Source organism: Oncorhynchus keta, chromosome 28 (assembly GCF_023373465.1).
Source record: "Oncorhynchus keta strain PuntledgeMale-10-30-2019 chromosome 28, Oket_V2, whole genome shotgun sequence".
Taxonomy (NCBI): domain Eukaryota; kingdom Metazoa; phylum Chordata; class Actinopteri; order Salmoniformes; family Salmonidae; genus Oncorhynchus; species Oncorhynchus keta.
In genome coordinates, this window is record NC_068448.1 from 72,659,351 (window position 1) to 72,676,486 (window position 17,136).

Genomic DNA, 17,136 nt, shown 5'->3' on the forward strand with positions numbered 1-17,136 from the left:
AGAGAGAGAGAGAGAGAGAGAGAGAGACTAATATTTAACATCTACATTAATGAATTGGCAAAAACTTTAGAAGAATTGTCAGCACCTGGTATCACCCTACACAACACTGAAATCAGGTATCTTCTGTACGCAGATGACCTGGTGCTGCGGTCTCCCACTAAAGAGGGGTTACAGCAGCACCTAGATCGTCTTCACAGGTTCTGTCAGACCTGGGCTCTGACCGTTAACCACAGGTTCTGTCAGACCTGGGCTCTGACCATTAACCACAGGTTCTGTCAGACCTGGGCTCTGACCGTTAACCACAGGTTCTGTCAGACCTGGGCTCTGACCGTTAACCACAGGTTCTGTCAGACCTGGGCTCTGACCGTTAACCACAGGTTCTGTCAGACCTGGGCTCTGACCGTTAACCACAGGTTCTGTCAGACCTGGGCTCTGACCGTTAACCACAGGTTCTGTCAGACCTGGGCTCTGACCGTTAACCACAGGTTCTGTCAGACCTGGGCTCTGACCGTTAATCTAAAAAAAACAAATATAATGATATTCCAAAAAAAGGTCTGGAAATAAGGATGACAAATATAAATTCTATTTGGACACAGTTCTATTAGAACACACCAAATATTACACATATCCAGGACTAAATATCAGCAACACAGGTAGTTTTCACATGGCTGTGAATGAGCTGAGAGACAAAGCAAGAAGAGCATTCTATGCCATTAAAAGGAACATCAATATCAAAATTTAAATTAGAATCTGGCTCAAAATGTTTCAATCAGTTATAGAACCAATTGCTCTATATGGCAGTGAAGTATGGGGTTCAATCTCTAATAATGAATTTACCAAATGGGACAAACATCCAATTGAAATACTATATGCAGAGTTTTGCCAGACTGTATTGCAAGTGCAAAGAAAACCTCCAAATAAGGCCTGTAGAGCAGAATTGGGCCAACACCCCCTCCTCATTCAAATAGAGAAAAGAGACATCACATTTTACAACCATCTAAAAACTAGTGACCCCAAAACCTTCCATCACACAGCTCTACAATGTCAAGAGATGAAAAAAGAGAAGAGTCCCCTCAGCCAGCTGGTTCTGAGGCTCAGTTCACCAACCCAAACCAACCCCATAGAGCCTCAGGACAGCACTCAGAAAATCTGGCCCAACCAAATCATCACAAAACAAAAAAATATATATATCACCTATCGGAAAGACACCGCAAAAAAATCTAAGTAAACTTCAATGCTATTTGGCTCTAAACAGACAGTACATGGTGGCAGACTATCTGACCACTGTGACTGATAGAAAACTGAGGAAAACATTGACTAGGTACAGACTCAGTACGCACAGTCTGGCTATAGAAACCGGTCGTCACAGACAAACCTGGCTGCCCAGAGAGGACAGGCTCACTCTGCTCCAGGGGAGAGGTAGAGACAGAGCTGCATTTCCTATTACACTGTGACAAATACTCAGACCTAAGAGAATATTTCTTTCCCAAAATTATAATTAAATACAAAGAATTTGAAACTATAAAAGATGGAGAAAAAATCAAATATTTATAGGCTGAAAGCCAAAATGTGCAGTTCTTGCAGCCAAATATGTGTCCTCCTGCCACAACCTGAGGGACAGTCAGTGAAAAGTGCAAAGTAATGTCGATAATATTTCCCATCTTGTTTTGTTTTGTCTTTCATACCAGGTCATGTGTCTTCTCAGTCATGTTGACACTGGTCCACTACCAGGTCATGTGTCTTCTCAGTCATGTTGACACTGGTCTACTACCAGGTCATGTGTCTTCTCAGTCATGTTGACACTGGTCCACTACCAGGTCATGTGTCTTTCTGACACTGGTCTACTACCAGGTCATGTGTCTTCTCACATGTTGACACTGGTCTACTCATGTGTCTTCCAGGTCATGGTCTACTGTCTTCTTCAGTCATGTTGACACTGGTCTACTACCAGGTCACTGGTCTAGGTCATGTGTCTTCTCACCAGGTCTACCAGGTCATGTGTCTTCTCAGTCATGTTGACACTGGTCTACTACCAGGTCATGTGTCTTCTCAGTCATGTTGACACTGGTCCACTACCACTGCTTTAATGTATTGTTGTTCTCATTAATATTGTTGTTGTTGTTGTTGTTAATGGTAATCCCATGTCCACTACGACTATTATTATTGCTGTTGGTCCCACTATTTATTTATATATAAATATATATATTTTGTTTAATTTTTCGATATGTTTACTTTGACAATGTAAGTAATAATGAACTTGCCATGCCAATAAATTCAATCGAATTGAATGACAGAGAGAGAGACAGAGAGAGAGAGAGACAGAGAGACAGAGAGAGAGAGAGACAGAGAGACAGAGAGACAGAGAGAGAGAGAGAGAGAGTTGAACTTGTGGCCAGCTGACACTTAAGGGGAAAGTGAAGTAGGAGTGCATGTGTCTCTGTGTAGACAGGCAGAAGCTGCATTCTTTCATCTCACTCTGTCCTCCCTCCCTTTTCCTGAGTGGTGTTATCCCTGCCTGGCTGTCACACATTTTGGGAGGTAGTGTTAAGAGGAGATGTATCTTATATTTAACGGAAGGCTTACAGTGTACAATGAAAGCCATATTCAAACTGAGATGGTAAAGATTGAGGTGCACATGAAGGAAAACCGTACAGGAAAATGTTTCCTCTGTATTTTAAGGACATATATGGTGTGTGTGTGTGTGTGTGTGTGTGTGTGTGTGTGTGTGTGTGTGTGTGTGTGTGTGTGTGTGTGTGTGTGTGTGTGTGTGTGTGTGTGTGTGTGTGTGTGTGTGTGTGTGTGTGTGTGTGTGTGTGTGTGTGTGTGTGTTGCAATGTCAAATCACAGCACCATCATTTCTCATCCCTGTCTCCTCTGACACAGACGCCGAGGAGTCTGAAATCATTCTGTCACTGAGTGTTGTAAATCCTAGGTTTAGGCCGAGGCCATCCATAAACCCTGATAATGTAGGCTATTTAACCTCTGGCTCTTTAAAATGGATTGTTTGGTTTGATTTAATTTGTTTGCTCAAGGAATTACCATTTAAGAGTCTCAAAAAGTACTGTATGTGTCAGTTGACGCTCAGACAGATAACTGTTATCTCCACATCCTCATACCAAAACATATGTGGCCCCTACACTGATGGAAGAGAGCTGTACAGTAAGAACACATCCACTGAAAGAAACAACCCTGACTAAATAAGTTCACTGGAATTCATCATGGAAGAAACATTTCTTACCTTGCATTGTCGTTTTGGTGGGTTCTGGGAACAGTGGGATGAGCAGGAGGTAGATGAGGTAGACAAAAGAGAACCCATTGTACCGGAACAGACAAGCTGCAAAACAACAAGGCAGCAAGTAACACATCGGATAAGAACCCATCTGTGACATAACACCATGGATAAATCAGAACCCATCTGTGACATAACACCATGGATTAATCAGAACCCATCTGTGACATCACACCATGGATAAATCAGAACCCATCTGTGACATCACACCGTGGATAAATCAGAACCCATCTGTGACATCACACCGTGGATAAATCAGAACCCATCTGTGACATCACACCGTGGATAAATCAGAACCCATCTGTGACATAACACCATGGATAAATCAGAACCCATCTGTGACATCACACCATGGATAAATCAGAACCCATCTGTGACATAACACCATGGATAAATCAGAACCCATCTGTGACATCACACCGTGGATAAATCAGAACCCATCTGTGACATAACACCATGGATAAATCAGAACCCATCTGTGACATCACACCATGGATAAATCAGAACCTATCTGTGACATCACACCATGGATTAATCAGAACCCATCTGTGACGTAACACCATGGATTAATCAGAACCCATCTGTGACATCACACCGTGGATAAATCAGAACCCATCTGTGACATAACACCATGGATTAATCAGAACCAATCTGTGACATAACACCGTGGATAAATCAGAACCTATCTGTGACGTAACAATATGGATAAATCAGAACCCATCTGTGACATAACACCGTGGATAAATCAGAACCCATCTGTGACGTAACACCATGGATAACCCTCCCCCCCAGAAGTTAGTAACCTTAATTATAAGGAACCAAAATAAAACAGAACGGCAGCACCAACGGTTCAAATTAAAGGGACGAAGAAGTTCTGTGTCTCTAACAGTTATGATTGCAGCTTTGGAGAGTGGTGTGAACAGTGTCGATGGGAGTGGAGGGAAGGGATCAGAACCCATCTGTGACAAGAACAGTGTAAATGGGAGTGGAGGGAAGGGATAACACCTGGATAAATCAGAACCCATCTGTGACATAACAGTGGAGGGAAGGGATAGCTCTGTAAAGAACAGTGTCGATAAATCAGGAAAGTGGATAGCACCTGGATAAAAGAACATCTGTGACATGGGAGTGGATTAATCAGAACCCATCTGTAAAGAACAGTGTAAATCAGAAGTGGATCTGTGGGATAGCTCTGATAAAGAACATCTGTGACATCACAGTGGAGGGAAGGGAAGCTCTGTGACATAACACCATGGGATGGAAAGGGAAGCTCTGTAAAGACACCAGTGATAAATGAGAGTGGAGGGATCTGGGATAACTCTGGATAAAGAACCCAGTGACATGGGAGTGGATAAAGGGAACCCATCTGTAATAACACCAGTGATAAATGAGAGTGGAGGGAAGGATAGCTCTGATAAATCAGAACAGTGTCATCAGAGTGGATAAAAGGGATATCTGTGACAAACACCATGGATAAGTGGAGGAAGGGATAACACCATGGATAAATCAGAACAGTGTCGATGGGAGTGGAGGGAAGGGATAGCTCTGATAAAAGAACAGTGTCGATGAGAGTGGAGGAAGGGATAGCTCTGTAAAGAACAGTGTCGATAACACCATGGAGGGAAGGGATAGCTCTGTAAAGAACAGTGTAACACGATGGGAGTGGAGGACCCATCTGGGATAGCTCTGTAAAGAACAGTGTCGATGGGAGTGGAGGGAAGGGATAGCTCTGATAAAAGAACAGTGTCGATGAGAGTGGATCAGAAATCTGGGATAGCTCTGTAAAGAACAGTGTCGATGGGATGGAGGGAAGGGATAGCTCTGGTAAAGAACCCATCTGTGACATCGATGAGAATGGAGGGAAGTGGATACTCTGGATAAAGAACAGTGTCGATGAGAGTGGAGGGAAGGATTAATAGCTCTGTGAAAGAACAGTGTCAGATGGGAGTGGAGTGGAGGGATAGCTCTGTAAAGAACAGTGTGATGAGAGTGGAACAATGGGATAGCTCTGTGAAAGACCATGGATAAATCAGAACCCATCTGGACATGGAGGGAAGGGATAGCTCTGTAAAGAACAGTGTCGATGGGACCATGGAGGGAAGAACCCATCTGGACATAAGCCTGGATTAAAGAACCCAGTGTGACATAACACCATGGATAAGTGGAGGGAAATCTGGATAGCTCTGTAAAGAACAGTGTGATGGGAGTGGAGGGAAAGCTCTGGAAAGAACAGTGTCGATGGGAGTGAGGGAAATAGCTCTGTAAAGAACAGTGTCGATGGGAGTGGAGGGAAGGGATAGCTCTGTAAAGAACAGTGTCGATGGGAGTGGAGGGAAGGGAAGCTCTGTAAAGACACAGTGTCGATAGTGGAGGGAAAGCTCTGTAAAGAACAGTGGATGGGAGTGGAGGGAAGGGATAGCTCTGATAAAAGAACAGTGTCGATGGGAGTGGAGGGAAGGGATAGCTCTGTAAAGAACAGTGTCGATGGGATCTGTGGAGGGAAGGGAAAGCTCTGTAAAGAACAGTGTGACATGGGAGTGGAGGGAAGGGATAGCTCTGTAAAGAACAGTGTCGATGGGAGTGGAGGGAAGGGATAGCTCTGAAAGAGAACAGTGTCGATGGGAGTGGAGGGAAGGGATAGCTCTGTAAAGAACAGTGTCGATGGGAGTGGAGGAAGGGATAGCTCTGTAAAGAACAGTGTCGATGGGACCATGGAGGGAAGGGATAGCTCTGGAAAGAACAGTGTCGATGGGAGTGGAGGGAAGGGATAGCTCTGTAAAGAACAGTGTCGATGAGAGTGGAGGGAAGGGATAGCTCTGTAAAAGAACAGTGTCGATGGGAGTGGAGGGAAGGGATAGCTCTGGAAAGAACAGTGTCGATGGGAGTGGAGGGAAGGGATAGCTCTGGAAAGAACAGTGACATGGGAGTGGAGGGAAGGGAAGCTCTGTGAAAGAACACGATGGGAGTGGAGGGAAGGGATAGCTCTGGAAAGTAACAGTGAATGGATGGAGTGGAGGGAAGGGATAGCTCTGGAAAGAACACGATGGATGGAGGGAAGGGATAGCTCTGGATAAAAGAACAGTGTCGATAACAGTGGAGGGAAGGGATAGCTCTGTAAAGAACAGTGTCGATGGGAGTGGAGGGAAGGGATAGCTCTGTGAAAGAACAGTGTCGATGGGAGTGGAGGGAATCTGGATAGCTCTGGTAAAAGAACAGTGTCGATGGGAGTGGAGGGAAGGGATAGAACTCCATCTGGGAGTGGAGGGACGCCGTGGATAAAAGAACAGTGTCGATAACACCATGGAGGGAAGGGATAGCTCTGTAAAGAACAGTGTCGATGGGAGTGGAGGAAGGGATAGCTCTGATAAAGAACAGTGTCGATGGGAGTGGAGGGAAGGGAAGCTCTGTAAAGAACAGTGTCGATGGGAGTGGAGGGAAGGGATAGCTCTGTAAAGAACAGTGTCGATGGGGAGTGGAGGGAAGGGATAGCACCTGTAAAGAACAGTGTCGATGGGAGTGGAGGGAAGGGATAGCTCTGTAAAGACCAGTGGATGGGAGTGGAGGAAGGGATAGCTCTGTAAAGAACAGTGTCGATGGGAGTGGAGGAAGGGATAGCTCTGTAAAGAACAGTGTCGATGGGAGTGGAGGGAAGGGATAGCTCTGTAAAGAACAGTGTCGATGGGAGTGGAGGAAGGGATAGCTCTGTAAAGAACAGTGTCGAACCTATCTGTGACGTAACAATATGGATGGGATCTGTGGAGGGAAAGCTCTGGAAAGAACAGTGTCATGGGACCATGGAGGGAAGGGATAGCTCTGTAAAGAACAGTGTCGATGGGATGGAGGGAAGGGATAGCTCTGTAAAGAACCAGTGTCGATAAATGGAGGGAAGGGATAGCTCTGTAAAGAACAGTGTCGATGGGAGTGGAGGGAAAGCTCTGTGAAAGAACAGTGTCGATGGGAGTGGAGGGAAGGGATAGCTCTGTAAAGAACAGTGTCGATGGGAGTGGAGGGAAGGGATAGCTCTGTAAAGAACAGTGTCGATGGGATCTGTGGAGGGAAGGGAAAGCTCTGTAAAGAACAGTGTCGATGGGAGTGGAGGGAAGGGATAGCTCTGTAAAGAACAGTGTCGATGGGAGTGGAGGGAAGGGATAGCTCTGGAAAGAAGTGTCAGAACCCATCTGTGTAACACGATGGGAGTGGAGGGAAGGGATAGCTCTGTAAAGAACAGTGTCGATGGGAGTGGAGGGAAGGGATACCCATCTGTAAAGAACAGTGTCGATGGGAGTGGAGGGAAGGGATAGCTCTGTAAAGAACAGTGTCGATGAGAGTGGAGGGAAGGGATAGCTTAAAGGGACAAAGAACAGTGTCGATGAGAGTGGAGGGAAGGGATAGCTCTGTAAAGAACAGTGTCGATGGGAGTGGAGGGAAGGGATAGCTCTGTAAAGAACAGTGTCGATGAGAGTGGAGGGAAGGGATAGCTCTGGAAAGAACAGTGTCGATGGGAGTGGAGGGAATGGATAGCTCTGGAAAGAACAGTGTCGATGGGAGTGGAGGGAAGGGATAGCTCTGTAAAGAACAGTGTCGATGAGAGTGGAGGGAAGGGATAGCTCTGTAAAGAACAGTGTCGATGGGAGTGGAGGGAAGGGATAGCTCTGGAAAGAACAGTGTCGATGGGAGTGGAGGGAAGGGATAGCTCTGTAAAGAACAGTGTCGATGGGAGTGGAGGGAAGGGATAGCTCTGTAAAGAACAGTGTCGATGGGAGTGGAGGGAGGGAAAGCTCTGGAAAGAACAGTGTCGATGGGAGTGGAGGGAAGGGATAGCTCTGTAAAGAACAGTGTCGATGGGAGTGGAGGGAAGGGATAGCTCTGTAAAGAACAGTGTCGATGGGAGTGGAGGGAAGGGATAGCTCTGTAAAGAACAGTGTCGATGGGAGTGGAGGGAAGGGATAGCTCTGGAAAGAACAGTGTCGATGGGAGTGGAGGGAAGGGATAGCTCTGTAAAGAACAGTGTCGATGAGAGTGGAGGGAAGGGATAGCTCTGTAAAGAACAGTGTCGATGGGAGTGGAGGGAAGGGATAGCTCTGTAAAGAACAGTGTCGATGGGAGTGGAGGGAAGGGATAGCTCTGTAAAGAACAGTGTCGATGGGAGTGGAGGGAAAGCTCTGGAAAGAACAGTGTCGATGGGAGTGGAGGGAGGGAAAGCTCTGGAAAGAACAGTGTCGATGGGAGTGGAGGGAAGGGATAGCTCTGTAAAGAACAGTGTCGATGGGAGTGGAGGGAGGGAAGCTCTGTAAAGAACAGTGTCGATGGGAGTGGAGGGAAGGGATAGCTCTGAAAGAACAGTGTCGATGGGAGTGGAGGGAAGGGATAGCTCTGTAAAGAACAGTGTCGATGGGAGTGGAGGGAAGGGATAGCTCTGTAAAGAACAGTGTCGATGGGAGTGGAGGGAGGGATAGCTCTGGAAAGAACAGTGTCGATGAGAGTGGAGGGAAGGGATAGCTCTGTAAAGAACAGTGTCGATGGGAGTGGAGGGAAGGGATAGCTCTGTAAAGAACAGTGTCGATGGGAGTGGAGGGAAGGGAAAGCTCTGAAAGAACAGTGTCGATGAGAGTGGAGGGAAGGGATAGCTCTGTAAAGAACAGTGTCGATGGGAGTGGAGGGAAGGGATAGCTCTGTAAAGAACAGTGTCGATGGGAGTGGAGGGAAGGGATAGCTCTGTAAAGAACAGTGTCGATGGGAGTGGAGGGAAGGGATAGCTCTGTAAAGAACAGTGTCGATGGGAGTGGAGGGAAGGGATAGCTCTGTAAAGAACAGTGTCGATGGGAGTGGAGGGAAGGGATAGCTCTGGAAAGAACAGTGTCGATGGGAGTGGAGGGAAGGGATAGCTCTGTAAAGAACAGTGTCGATGGGAGTGGAGGGAAAGCTCTGTAAAGAACAGTGTCGATGGGAGTGGAGGGAAGGGATAGCTCTGTAAAGAACAGTGTCGATGGGAGTGGAGGGAAGGGATAGCTCTGTAAAGAACAGTGTCGATGGGAGTGGAGGGAAGGGATAGCTCTGTAAAGAACAGTGTCGATGGGAGTGGAGGGAAGGGATAGCTCTGTAAAGAACAGTGTCGATGGGAGTGGAGGGAAGGGATAGCTCTGTAAAGAACAGTGTCGATGGGAGTGGAGGGAAAGCTCTGTAAAGAACAGTGTCGATGGGAGTGGAGGGAAGGGATAGCTCTGTAAAGAACAGTGTCGATGAGAGTGGAGGGAAGGGATAGCTCTGTAAAGAACAGTGTCGATGAGAGTGGAGGGAAGGGATAGCTCTGTAAAGAACAGTGTCGATGGGAGTGGAGGGAAGGGATAGCTCTGTAAAGAACAGTGTCGATGAGAGTGGAGGGAAGGGATAGCTCTGTAAAGAACAGTGTCGATGAGAGTGGAGGGAAGGGATAGCTCTGTAAAGAACAGTGTCGATGGGAGTGGAGGGAAGGGATAGCTCTGTAAAGAACAGTGTCGATGGGAGTGGAGGGAAGGGATAGCTCTGTAAAGAACAGTGTCGATGGGAGTGGAGGGAAGGGATAGCTCTGTAAAGAACAGTGTCGATGGGAGTGGAGGGAAGGGATAGCTCTGTAAAGAACAGTGTCGATGGGAGTGGAGGGAAGGGATAGCTCTGTAAAGAACAGTGTCGATGGGAGTGGAGGGAAGGGATAGCTCTGTAAAGAACAGTGTCGATGGGAGTGGAGGGAAGGGATAGCTCTGTAAAGAACAGTGTCGATGGGAGTGGAGGGAAGGGATAGCTCTGTAAAGAACAGTGTCGATGAGAGTGGAGGGAAGGGATAGCTCTGGAAAGAACAGTGTCGATGGGAGTGGAGGGAAAGCTCTGGAAAGAACAGTGTCGATGGGAGTGGAGGGAAGGGATAGCTCTGTAAAGAACAGTGTCGATGGGAGTGGAGGGAAGGGATAGCTCTGTAAAGAACAGTGTCGATGGGAGTGGAGGGAAGGGATAGCTCTGGAAAGAACAGTGTCGATGGGAGTGGAGGGAAGGGATAGCTCTGGAAAGAACAGTGTCGATGGGAGTGGAGGGAAGGGATAGCTCTGTAAAGAACAGTGTCGATGGGAGTGGAGGGAAGGGATAGCTCTGTAAAGAACAGTGTCGATGGGAGTGGAGGGAAGGGATAGCTCTGGAAAGAACAGTGTCGATGGGAGTGGAGGGAAGGGATAGCTCTGTAAAGAACAGTGTCTATGGGAGTGGAGGGAAGGGATAGCTCTGTTAGGCCATAGCAGCAGGAAGATGGTTGGGGTGGGGGTGCTGTGACGGCTGTATCAGTTCAACAATACAGGAGTTGTAAATGACCATGCATTACTTTTATTTGATATTTTATTCATATATTTTTTTAGATTCCGATTTTGTCAGGGGGTGCTGCAGCACTCTCAGCACCCCTACTTCCTGCGGCTATGTATAAACATCAATGTTTTTGACATACAGTGTTTGATAGATGCCTGCACTGCACTCGACATTCCAACAAGTGTTTGACAACAGGCGTTTGGCACTGGAGAAAACTTGGCAGATCTCTGTCGGAATGCCAAAACTGAGCAAAACGACATCTAAACGTCCAGATTGCATTAAGATAAACCGTTGCTGATGCCATTTATGTCAAGCATTTTAGCCTGAGTATCAATCTGTCCATTAGTCTATCTGGGAAAACATACATACAGCTCAATCTTCACCCGGTGCAAAGTTTATGAAAAATGTCATGTATGGCGCTTGTGTTAAATAGTCTTGTGAGTCCGTCGGCGCATTCAGCCAAAACTAATTATGTTTGCAGCATATTTCTTCAGGCTTTCAAACAAAATGGACCACTCCTCTGAACAATGAAGGACTTGAGTCGTTTTCTAAGGAGCTCTATGAAGTATTGCATGTAACAGAGGTTGGTAGCCTGCTTAATGGTAAAATAAAGACTCCATCACTCACAACCCAGAAATACACACAAAGCATAGATTCAAAATTACAATTATGTTTTTATGCACAACAATGGACACACTTTTTTCCTTTGTGTATTTCCCCGGATACAGCACAGTGGCATTTGTTCCTATTTTTAATAGGTTATATTTCACAGTTTTAAGGTTTCAAAATGTACTTGTACTCATCTCTTCTCTCTTCTGCTTCATCCTTTGTTTGCCTTTAAAACAGCATTGTTTGCTTTTCCTGAGTGGAAAACTCCCCATTGATCCAATTCAGTCCAGTGGGACGCATCAGTTTAAAGTTGCAACCCCTGTGACATTTACCACCAAGTTGTTTTTCAAATTAAGGATTGGGCCTTTATTAAACATTGCCTGCACTTACTTCAGACTTAAGTCATGTCAAGTAGTATTTACAGAACTATTCAAAGGACCATCATATGACTAACACCACCATGTTAATAGGCCAAATACCAAACCAGTACAATTACACTTTCTTCTATTTGAAAATGCTTACACTGCAGGTTGAAAGGTTCAGATGCTACAAGAGACCGTGACTCACAGGGAGGCCTAGTTCCAATCGTGGCGATGACGTCAAAATAACCCCACACATTTACATAGAAAAAAAAACACATAACTTCGCTTGTCTGTCACAAATGTTGAATAAAATTCAGTGGGTCGAATTTTGAGACAATATATCCATTGGAAAGTAGTATTATTAAACCCACCTCTGTGTGTGGAAAACAAGATTTGTTTTCTCGTGAACAAAGGCACACGCACCAGAAGGAAGTACATGCACTCAATGCATGCATACTGACCCAAGTCTTGCAGGTGTTTATGGTGTTGTGCATGTTGCAGGTGTTTATGGTTTTGTGCATGTGGCAGGTGTTAGAAACAGACATTTCTAATAAGTTGGGGAAATAATGATTTCCTGTGGATATTTCTTCTCAAATTTCGACCCACTGAAAGACCAACCTCACAGACAACCAGTGGAGCAAGTTCAAATATAATTTTATTCAACATTTAGACTTTTCCACTGCTTTTTTAAAGACTTTATATCACAAACCCTGTTTCCATCCACAGGTTTTACCTTATAAATTAAAAAAATCACGACAGCTGTGATGGAAACTATCATGACACAAGGCGAGAGAGACCCAGATGCAGAAGGTTGGAGTGTTTATTAATCCAAAGGGGTAGGCAAGAGAATGGTCGTGGACAGGCTAAAGGTCAAAACCAGATCAGAGTCCAGGAGGTACAGAGTGGCAGACAGGCTCGGGGTCAAGGCAGGCAGAATGATCAGGCAGGAGGGTACAGAGTCCAGGAGGTACAGAGTGGCAGACAGGCTCGGGGTCAAGGCAGGCAGAATGATCAGGCCGGAGGGTACAGAGTCCAGGAGGTACAGAGTGGCAGACAGGCTCGGGGTCAAGGCAGGCAGAATGATCAGGCAGGAGGGTACAGAGTCCAGGAGGTACAGAGTGGCAGACAGGCTCGTGGTCAAGGCAGGCAGAATGATCAGGCAGGAGGGTACAGAGTCCAGGAGGTACAGAGTGGCAGACAGGCTCGGGGTCAAGGCAGGCAGAATGATCAGGCAGGAGGGTACAGAGTCCAGGAGGTACAGAGTGGCAGACAGGCTCGGGGTCAAGGCAGGCAGAATGGTCAGGCAGGAGGGTACAGAGTCCAAGATGTACAGAGTGACAGGCAGGCTCGGGGTCAGGGCAAGCAGAATGGTCAGGCAGGTGGGTTCAGAGTCCAAGATGTACAGAGTGACAGGCAGGCTCGGGGTCAGGGCAAGCAGAATGGTCAGGCAGGTGGGTACAGAGTCCAGGAGGTACAGAGTGGCAGACAGGCTCGTGGTCAAGGCAGGCAGAATGGTCAGGCAGGAGGGTACAGAGTCCAGGAGGTACAGAGTGGCAGACAGGCTCGTGGTCAAGGCAGGCAGAATGATCAGGCAGGAGGGTACAGAGTCCAGGAGGTACAGAGTGGCAGACAGGCTCGTGGTCAAGGCAGGCAGAATGGTCAGGCAGGAGGGTACAGAGTCCAGGAGGTTTTATTTATTTTTTTATTTCAGGCTTTATTTAACCAGAATGGTCAGGCAGGAGGGAACAGAGTTCTCATTTACAGAGTGGCAACAGGCTCGTGATCAAAGCAAGGCAGAATGGTCAGGCAGGATACAGAGTCCAGGAGGTACAGAGTGGCAGACAGGCTGGGGTCAAGGCAGGCAGAATGGTCAGGCAGGAGTTTAAACAGAGTCCATATACAATGTGGCAAATGAGGTCAAGGCAGGCAGAATGGTCAGGCAGGAGGCAACAGAGTCCAGGAGTGAATTTTTTTATTTCACCTTTATTTAACCAGGTAAAATTAAGAACAAGTTCTATTTTTGCAACCTGGCCAAGATAAAGCAAAGCAGAAATACAAAACACAAGTTGCAAAGGAGCAAAACAAACAACAGTCAATAATACAGTTTAAACAAGTCTATATTGTGAGTCCAAATGAGGTGAGAAGGGAGAGCAAAGGCAAAAAAGGCCATGGTGGTGGGTAAATACAATATAGCAAGTAAAACACTGAATGGTAGTTTTGCAATGGAAGAACTGTCAAGTAGAAATAAAAATAATGGGGTGCAAAGGAGCAAAATAAATTAATTAATTAAATACAGTTGGGAAAGAGGTTGTTTGGGCTAAATTATAGGTGGGCTATGTACAGGTGCAGTAATCTGTGAGCTGCTCTGACAGTTGGTGCTTAAAGCTAGTGAGGGAGATAAGTGTTTCCAGTTTCAGAGATTTTTGTAGTTCGTTCCAGTCATTGGCAGCAGAGAACTGGAAGGAGAGGCGGCCAAAGAAATAATTGGTTTTGGGGGTGACTAGAGAGATATACCTGCTGGAGCGTGTGCTACAGGTGGGAGATGCTATGGTGACCAGCGAGCTGAGATAAAGGGGGACTTTACCTAGCAGGGTCTTGTAGATGACATGGAGCCAGTGGGTTTGGCGACGAGTATGAAGCGAGGGCCAGCCAACGAGAGCGTACAGGTCGCAATGGTGGGTAGTATATGGGGCTTTGGTGACAAAACGGATTGCACTGTGATAGACTGCATCCAATTTGTTGAGTAGGGTATTGGAGGCTATTTTGTAAATGACATCGCCAAAGTCGAGGATTGGTAGGATGGTCAGTTTTACAAGGGTATGTTTGGCAGCATGAGTGAAGGATGCTTTGTTGCGAAATAGGAAGCCAATTCTAGATTTTACTTTGGATTGGAGATGTTTGATATGGGTTTGGAAGGAGAGTTTACAGTCTAACCAGACACCTAAGTATTTGTAGTTGTCCACGTATTCTAAGTCAGAGCCGTCCAGAGTAGTGATGTTGGACAGGCAGGTAGGTGCAGGTAGAGATCGGTTGAAGAGCATGCATTTAGTTTTACTTGTATTTAAGAGCAATTGGAGGCCACGGAAGGAGAGTTGTATGGCATTGAAGCTTGCCTGGAGGGTTGTTAACACAGTGTCCAAAGAAGGGCCAGAAGTATACAGAATGGTGTCGTCTGCGTAGAGGTGGATCAGAGACCCACCAGCAGCAAGAGCGACCTCATTGATGTATACAGAGAAGAGAGTCGGTCCAAGAATTGAACCCTGTGGCACCCCCATAGAGGCAGGCAGAATGGTTAGGCAGGCGGGTACAGAGTGGCAGACAGGCTCGTGGTCAAGGCAGGCAGAATGGTCAGGCAGGTGGATACAGAGTCCAGAAAACAGGCAAGGTTCAAAACCAGGAGGACGAGAAAAAGAAGAATAGCAAAAGGTGTATTGGAAAAACACACTGGTTGACTTGACTTAAACATACAAGACAAACTGGCACAGAGAGACAGGAAACACAGGGATAAATACATTAGGGGTGGGCTGTAGGGGTGGAGACAATCACAGGAACAGGTGAAACAGATCAGGGCACGACAGAAACAGGAAGATTCGGTACAATTTTATAAATACCAACAGATAATTTTTTGTTAATTTTTGTGTCTGTAAAATGTATTATGCAAATAATGGTGGTGGAAATGTGTTTAAGTGCAAATATTGACATAATAACCATCATATCGAAGTAAACTTGGAGTCACGCGATGATATGGTGTGTGGTCCTCCCACGTACGATTTGGGAAACCATGCAGTTTATTAGGCTACAGATGAAATAACTTCTGATGAACTTCACAGGGTGGTGGTAGTTACCAGTGCACCCCCCCGTGATGAGCTTGATGCTCTTTTCCAATAAATATAGATGGTATGATTCTGAATGACATGATGATCGATGCTTGGCTGCCGTTTGACAAATGCAATTATTCTTGCTTTTATCCATTATAATGTCATCATGTAGATTAGCCTAGCTAGCTGCAAGCTGTTGGCTAGAGCACAGGCACCAAGACCAGAGTGGCACATCTGCTATTTAACACAACAATTTTGACAAAACAATCAGTAGAGTGGAAACATATTGAACTTTAGTTTTTAAAATGTGCATATTTTCTTTATGCAGATTTTAGAATATTTGCATGAAAATCTGTTGCCAATTGGATGGAAAGCTAGCTAAAGTGTGATTCAAACTCATGCCCTCTTGGGGCTGGTCCCTTGGGGCTGCAGTCTTCGATCTCCTCATTCATTCAGGGAGAGCTACATGACAGGTAACAGGGCGACAGGTAGCCTAGAGGTTAAGAGCATTGGACCAGTAACAGTAAAGGTCGCTGGTTTGAATCCCTGAGCCGGCTTGGGGAAAAAATCGGTCGATGTGCCCCTGAGCAATGCATTTAACTCCTGTAAGTTGCTCTGGATAAGAGCATCAGTTAAATGACTAAAACGTATACTGAGCAAAAATACGAATGCAACAATTTCAAATATTTACGGTAATATAAGGAAATCAGTCAATTGAAATAAATTCATTAGGCCCAAATCTATAAATTTCACATGACTAGGCAGGGGAGCAGCGCCTGGGAGGACACCCACTGGGGAGTCAGGTCCAGCCAATCAGAATGAGTTTTTCCCCACAAACGGGCTTTATTACAGACAGAAATACTCCTCCGCCAAGTACAATTTACAATTTATTTTTGTAAATTATTTTCAGCATTTTTCTCTAACATGTTTGTAAATACAATCTCCGGAATGTAAAGAGCCTCGAGGTTAGAGCATTGGGCCAGTTACCGAAAGGTTGCTGGTTTGAATCCCAGAGCCTACAAGGTGAAATCTCTGTTGCTTTGCCCTTGAGCAAGGCAGGTAACCCCCATTGCTCCAGGGGTGGTGGACAATGGTGACCCTGGCCGTGAACCCATTCCCTGTGGGTGTCCCAGGAGGAGTTGGGATACGCAAACAACACATTTCCATTAAACACTTGCACAAGTGTGTAACAGGAATATAAGCCTCCCCACTCCAATGTATTATAAACATCTGTTCCACACCAACTAAATACCCTGCCAGGTCCATTACCTTAACACAGTAATTCAGCACACAACATTGGCCAATACTACAGAATATATGGAGGTAAATATATGCAAATTACAAAATATATGGAGGGAAATTCAGCGAGAGTAGAGAGATATCCCAGTTTACACTACGTGGCATTATTAAGTGAGTCATGGATTAAATACTGTAACATATAGTAACCGCACACCTGTTTCTACTGTATTTCAGTATGAACAATATATACGCAGCTATACATTTATACTGGTACACTAAATAAAGAGGACCTGTGTCCCACATCTGCATCCTTTCCCCTGTGTGACAATCAAATGTGTTATGACACTTCTTCAAACATGATCCTCATCGGCAGAGGACTGAAAATGTCTGGAATTATAGTTCAACAGAAGCAGCTGTGTACGCCTGCCTGCCTGCCTGCCTGCCTGCCTGCCTGCCTGCCTGCCTGCCTGCCTGCCTGCCTGCCTGTCTGCCT

At 45.9% G+C, this 17,136-nt stretch overlaps 1 protein-coding gene across 3 annotated transcripts in view; it reads right to left on the reverse strand.

Moving 5' to 3' along the window:
* Positions 1-17,136, reverse strand: part of LOC118372622 (piezo-type mechanosensitive ion channel component 2-like) — a 213,790-nt gene that overhangs the window by 166,207 nt on the left and 30,447 nt on the right. For all 3 annotated transcript variants that reach the window (XM_052483863.1, XM_052483862.1, XM_052483861.1), the window contains exon 2: positions 3,239-3,334. In XM_052483863.1, coding sequence (XP_052339823.1) covers positions 3,239-3,334 — 96 coding nt within the window. The remainder of the gene's footprint in view (positions 1-3,238; positions 3,335-17,136) is intronic.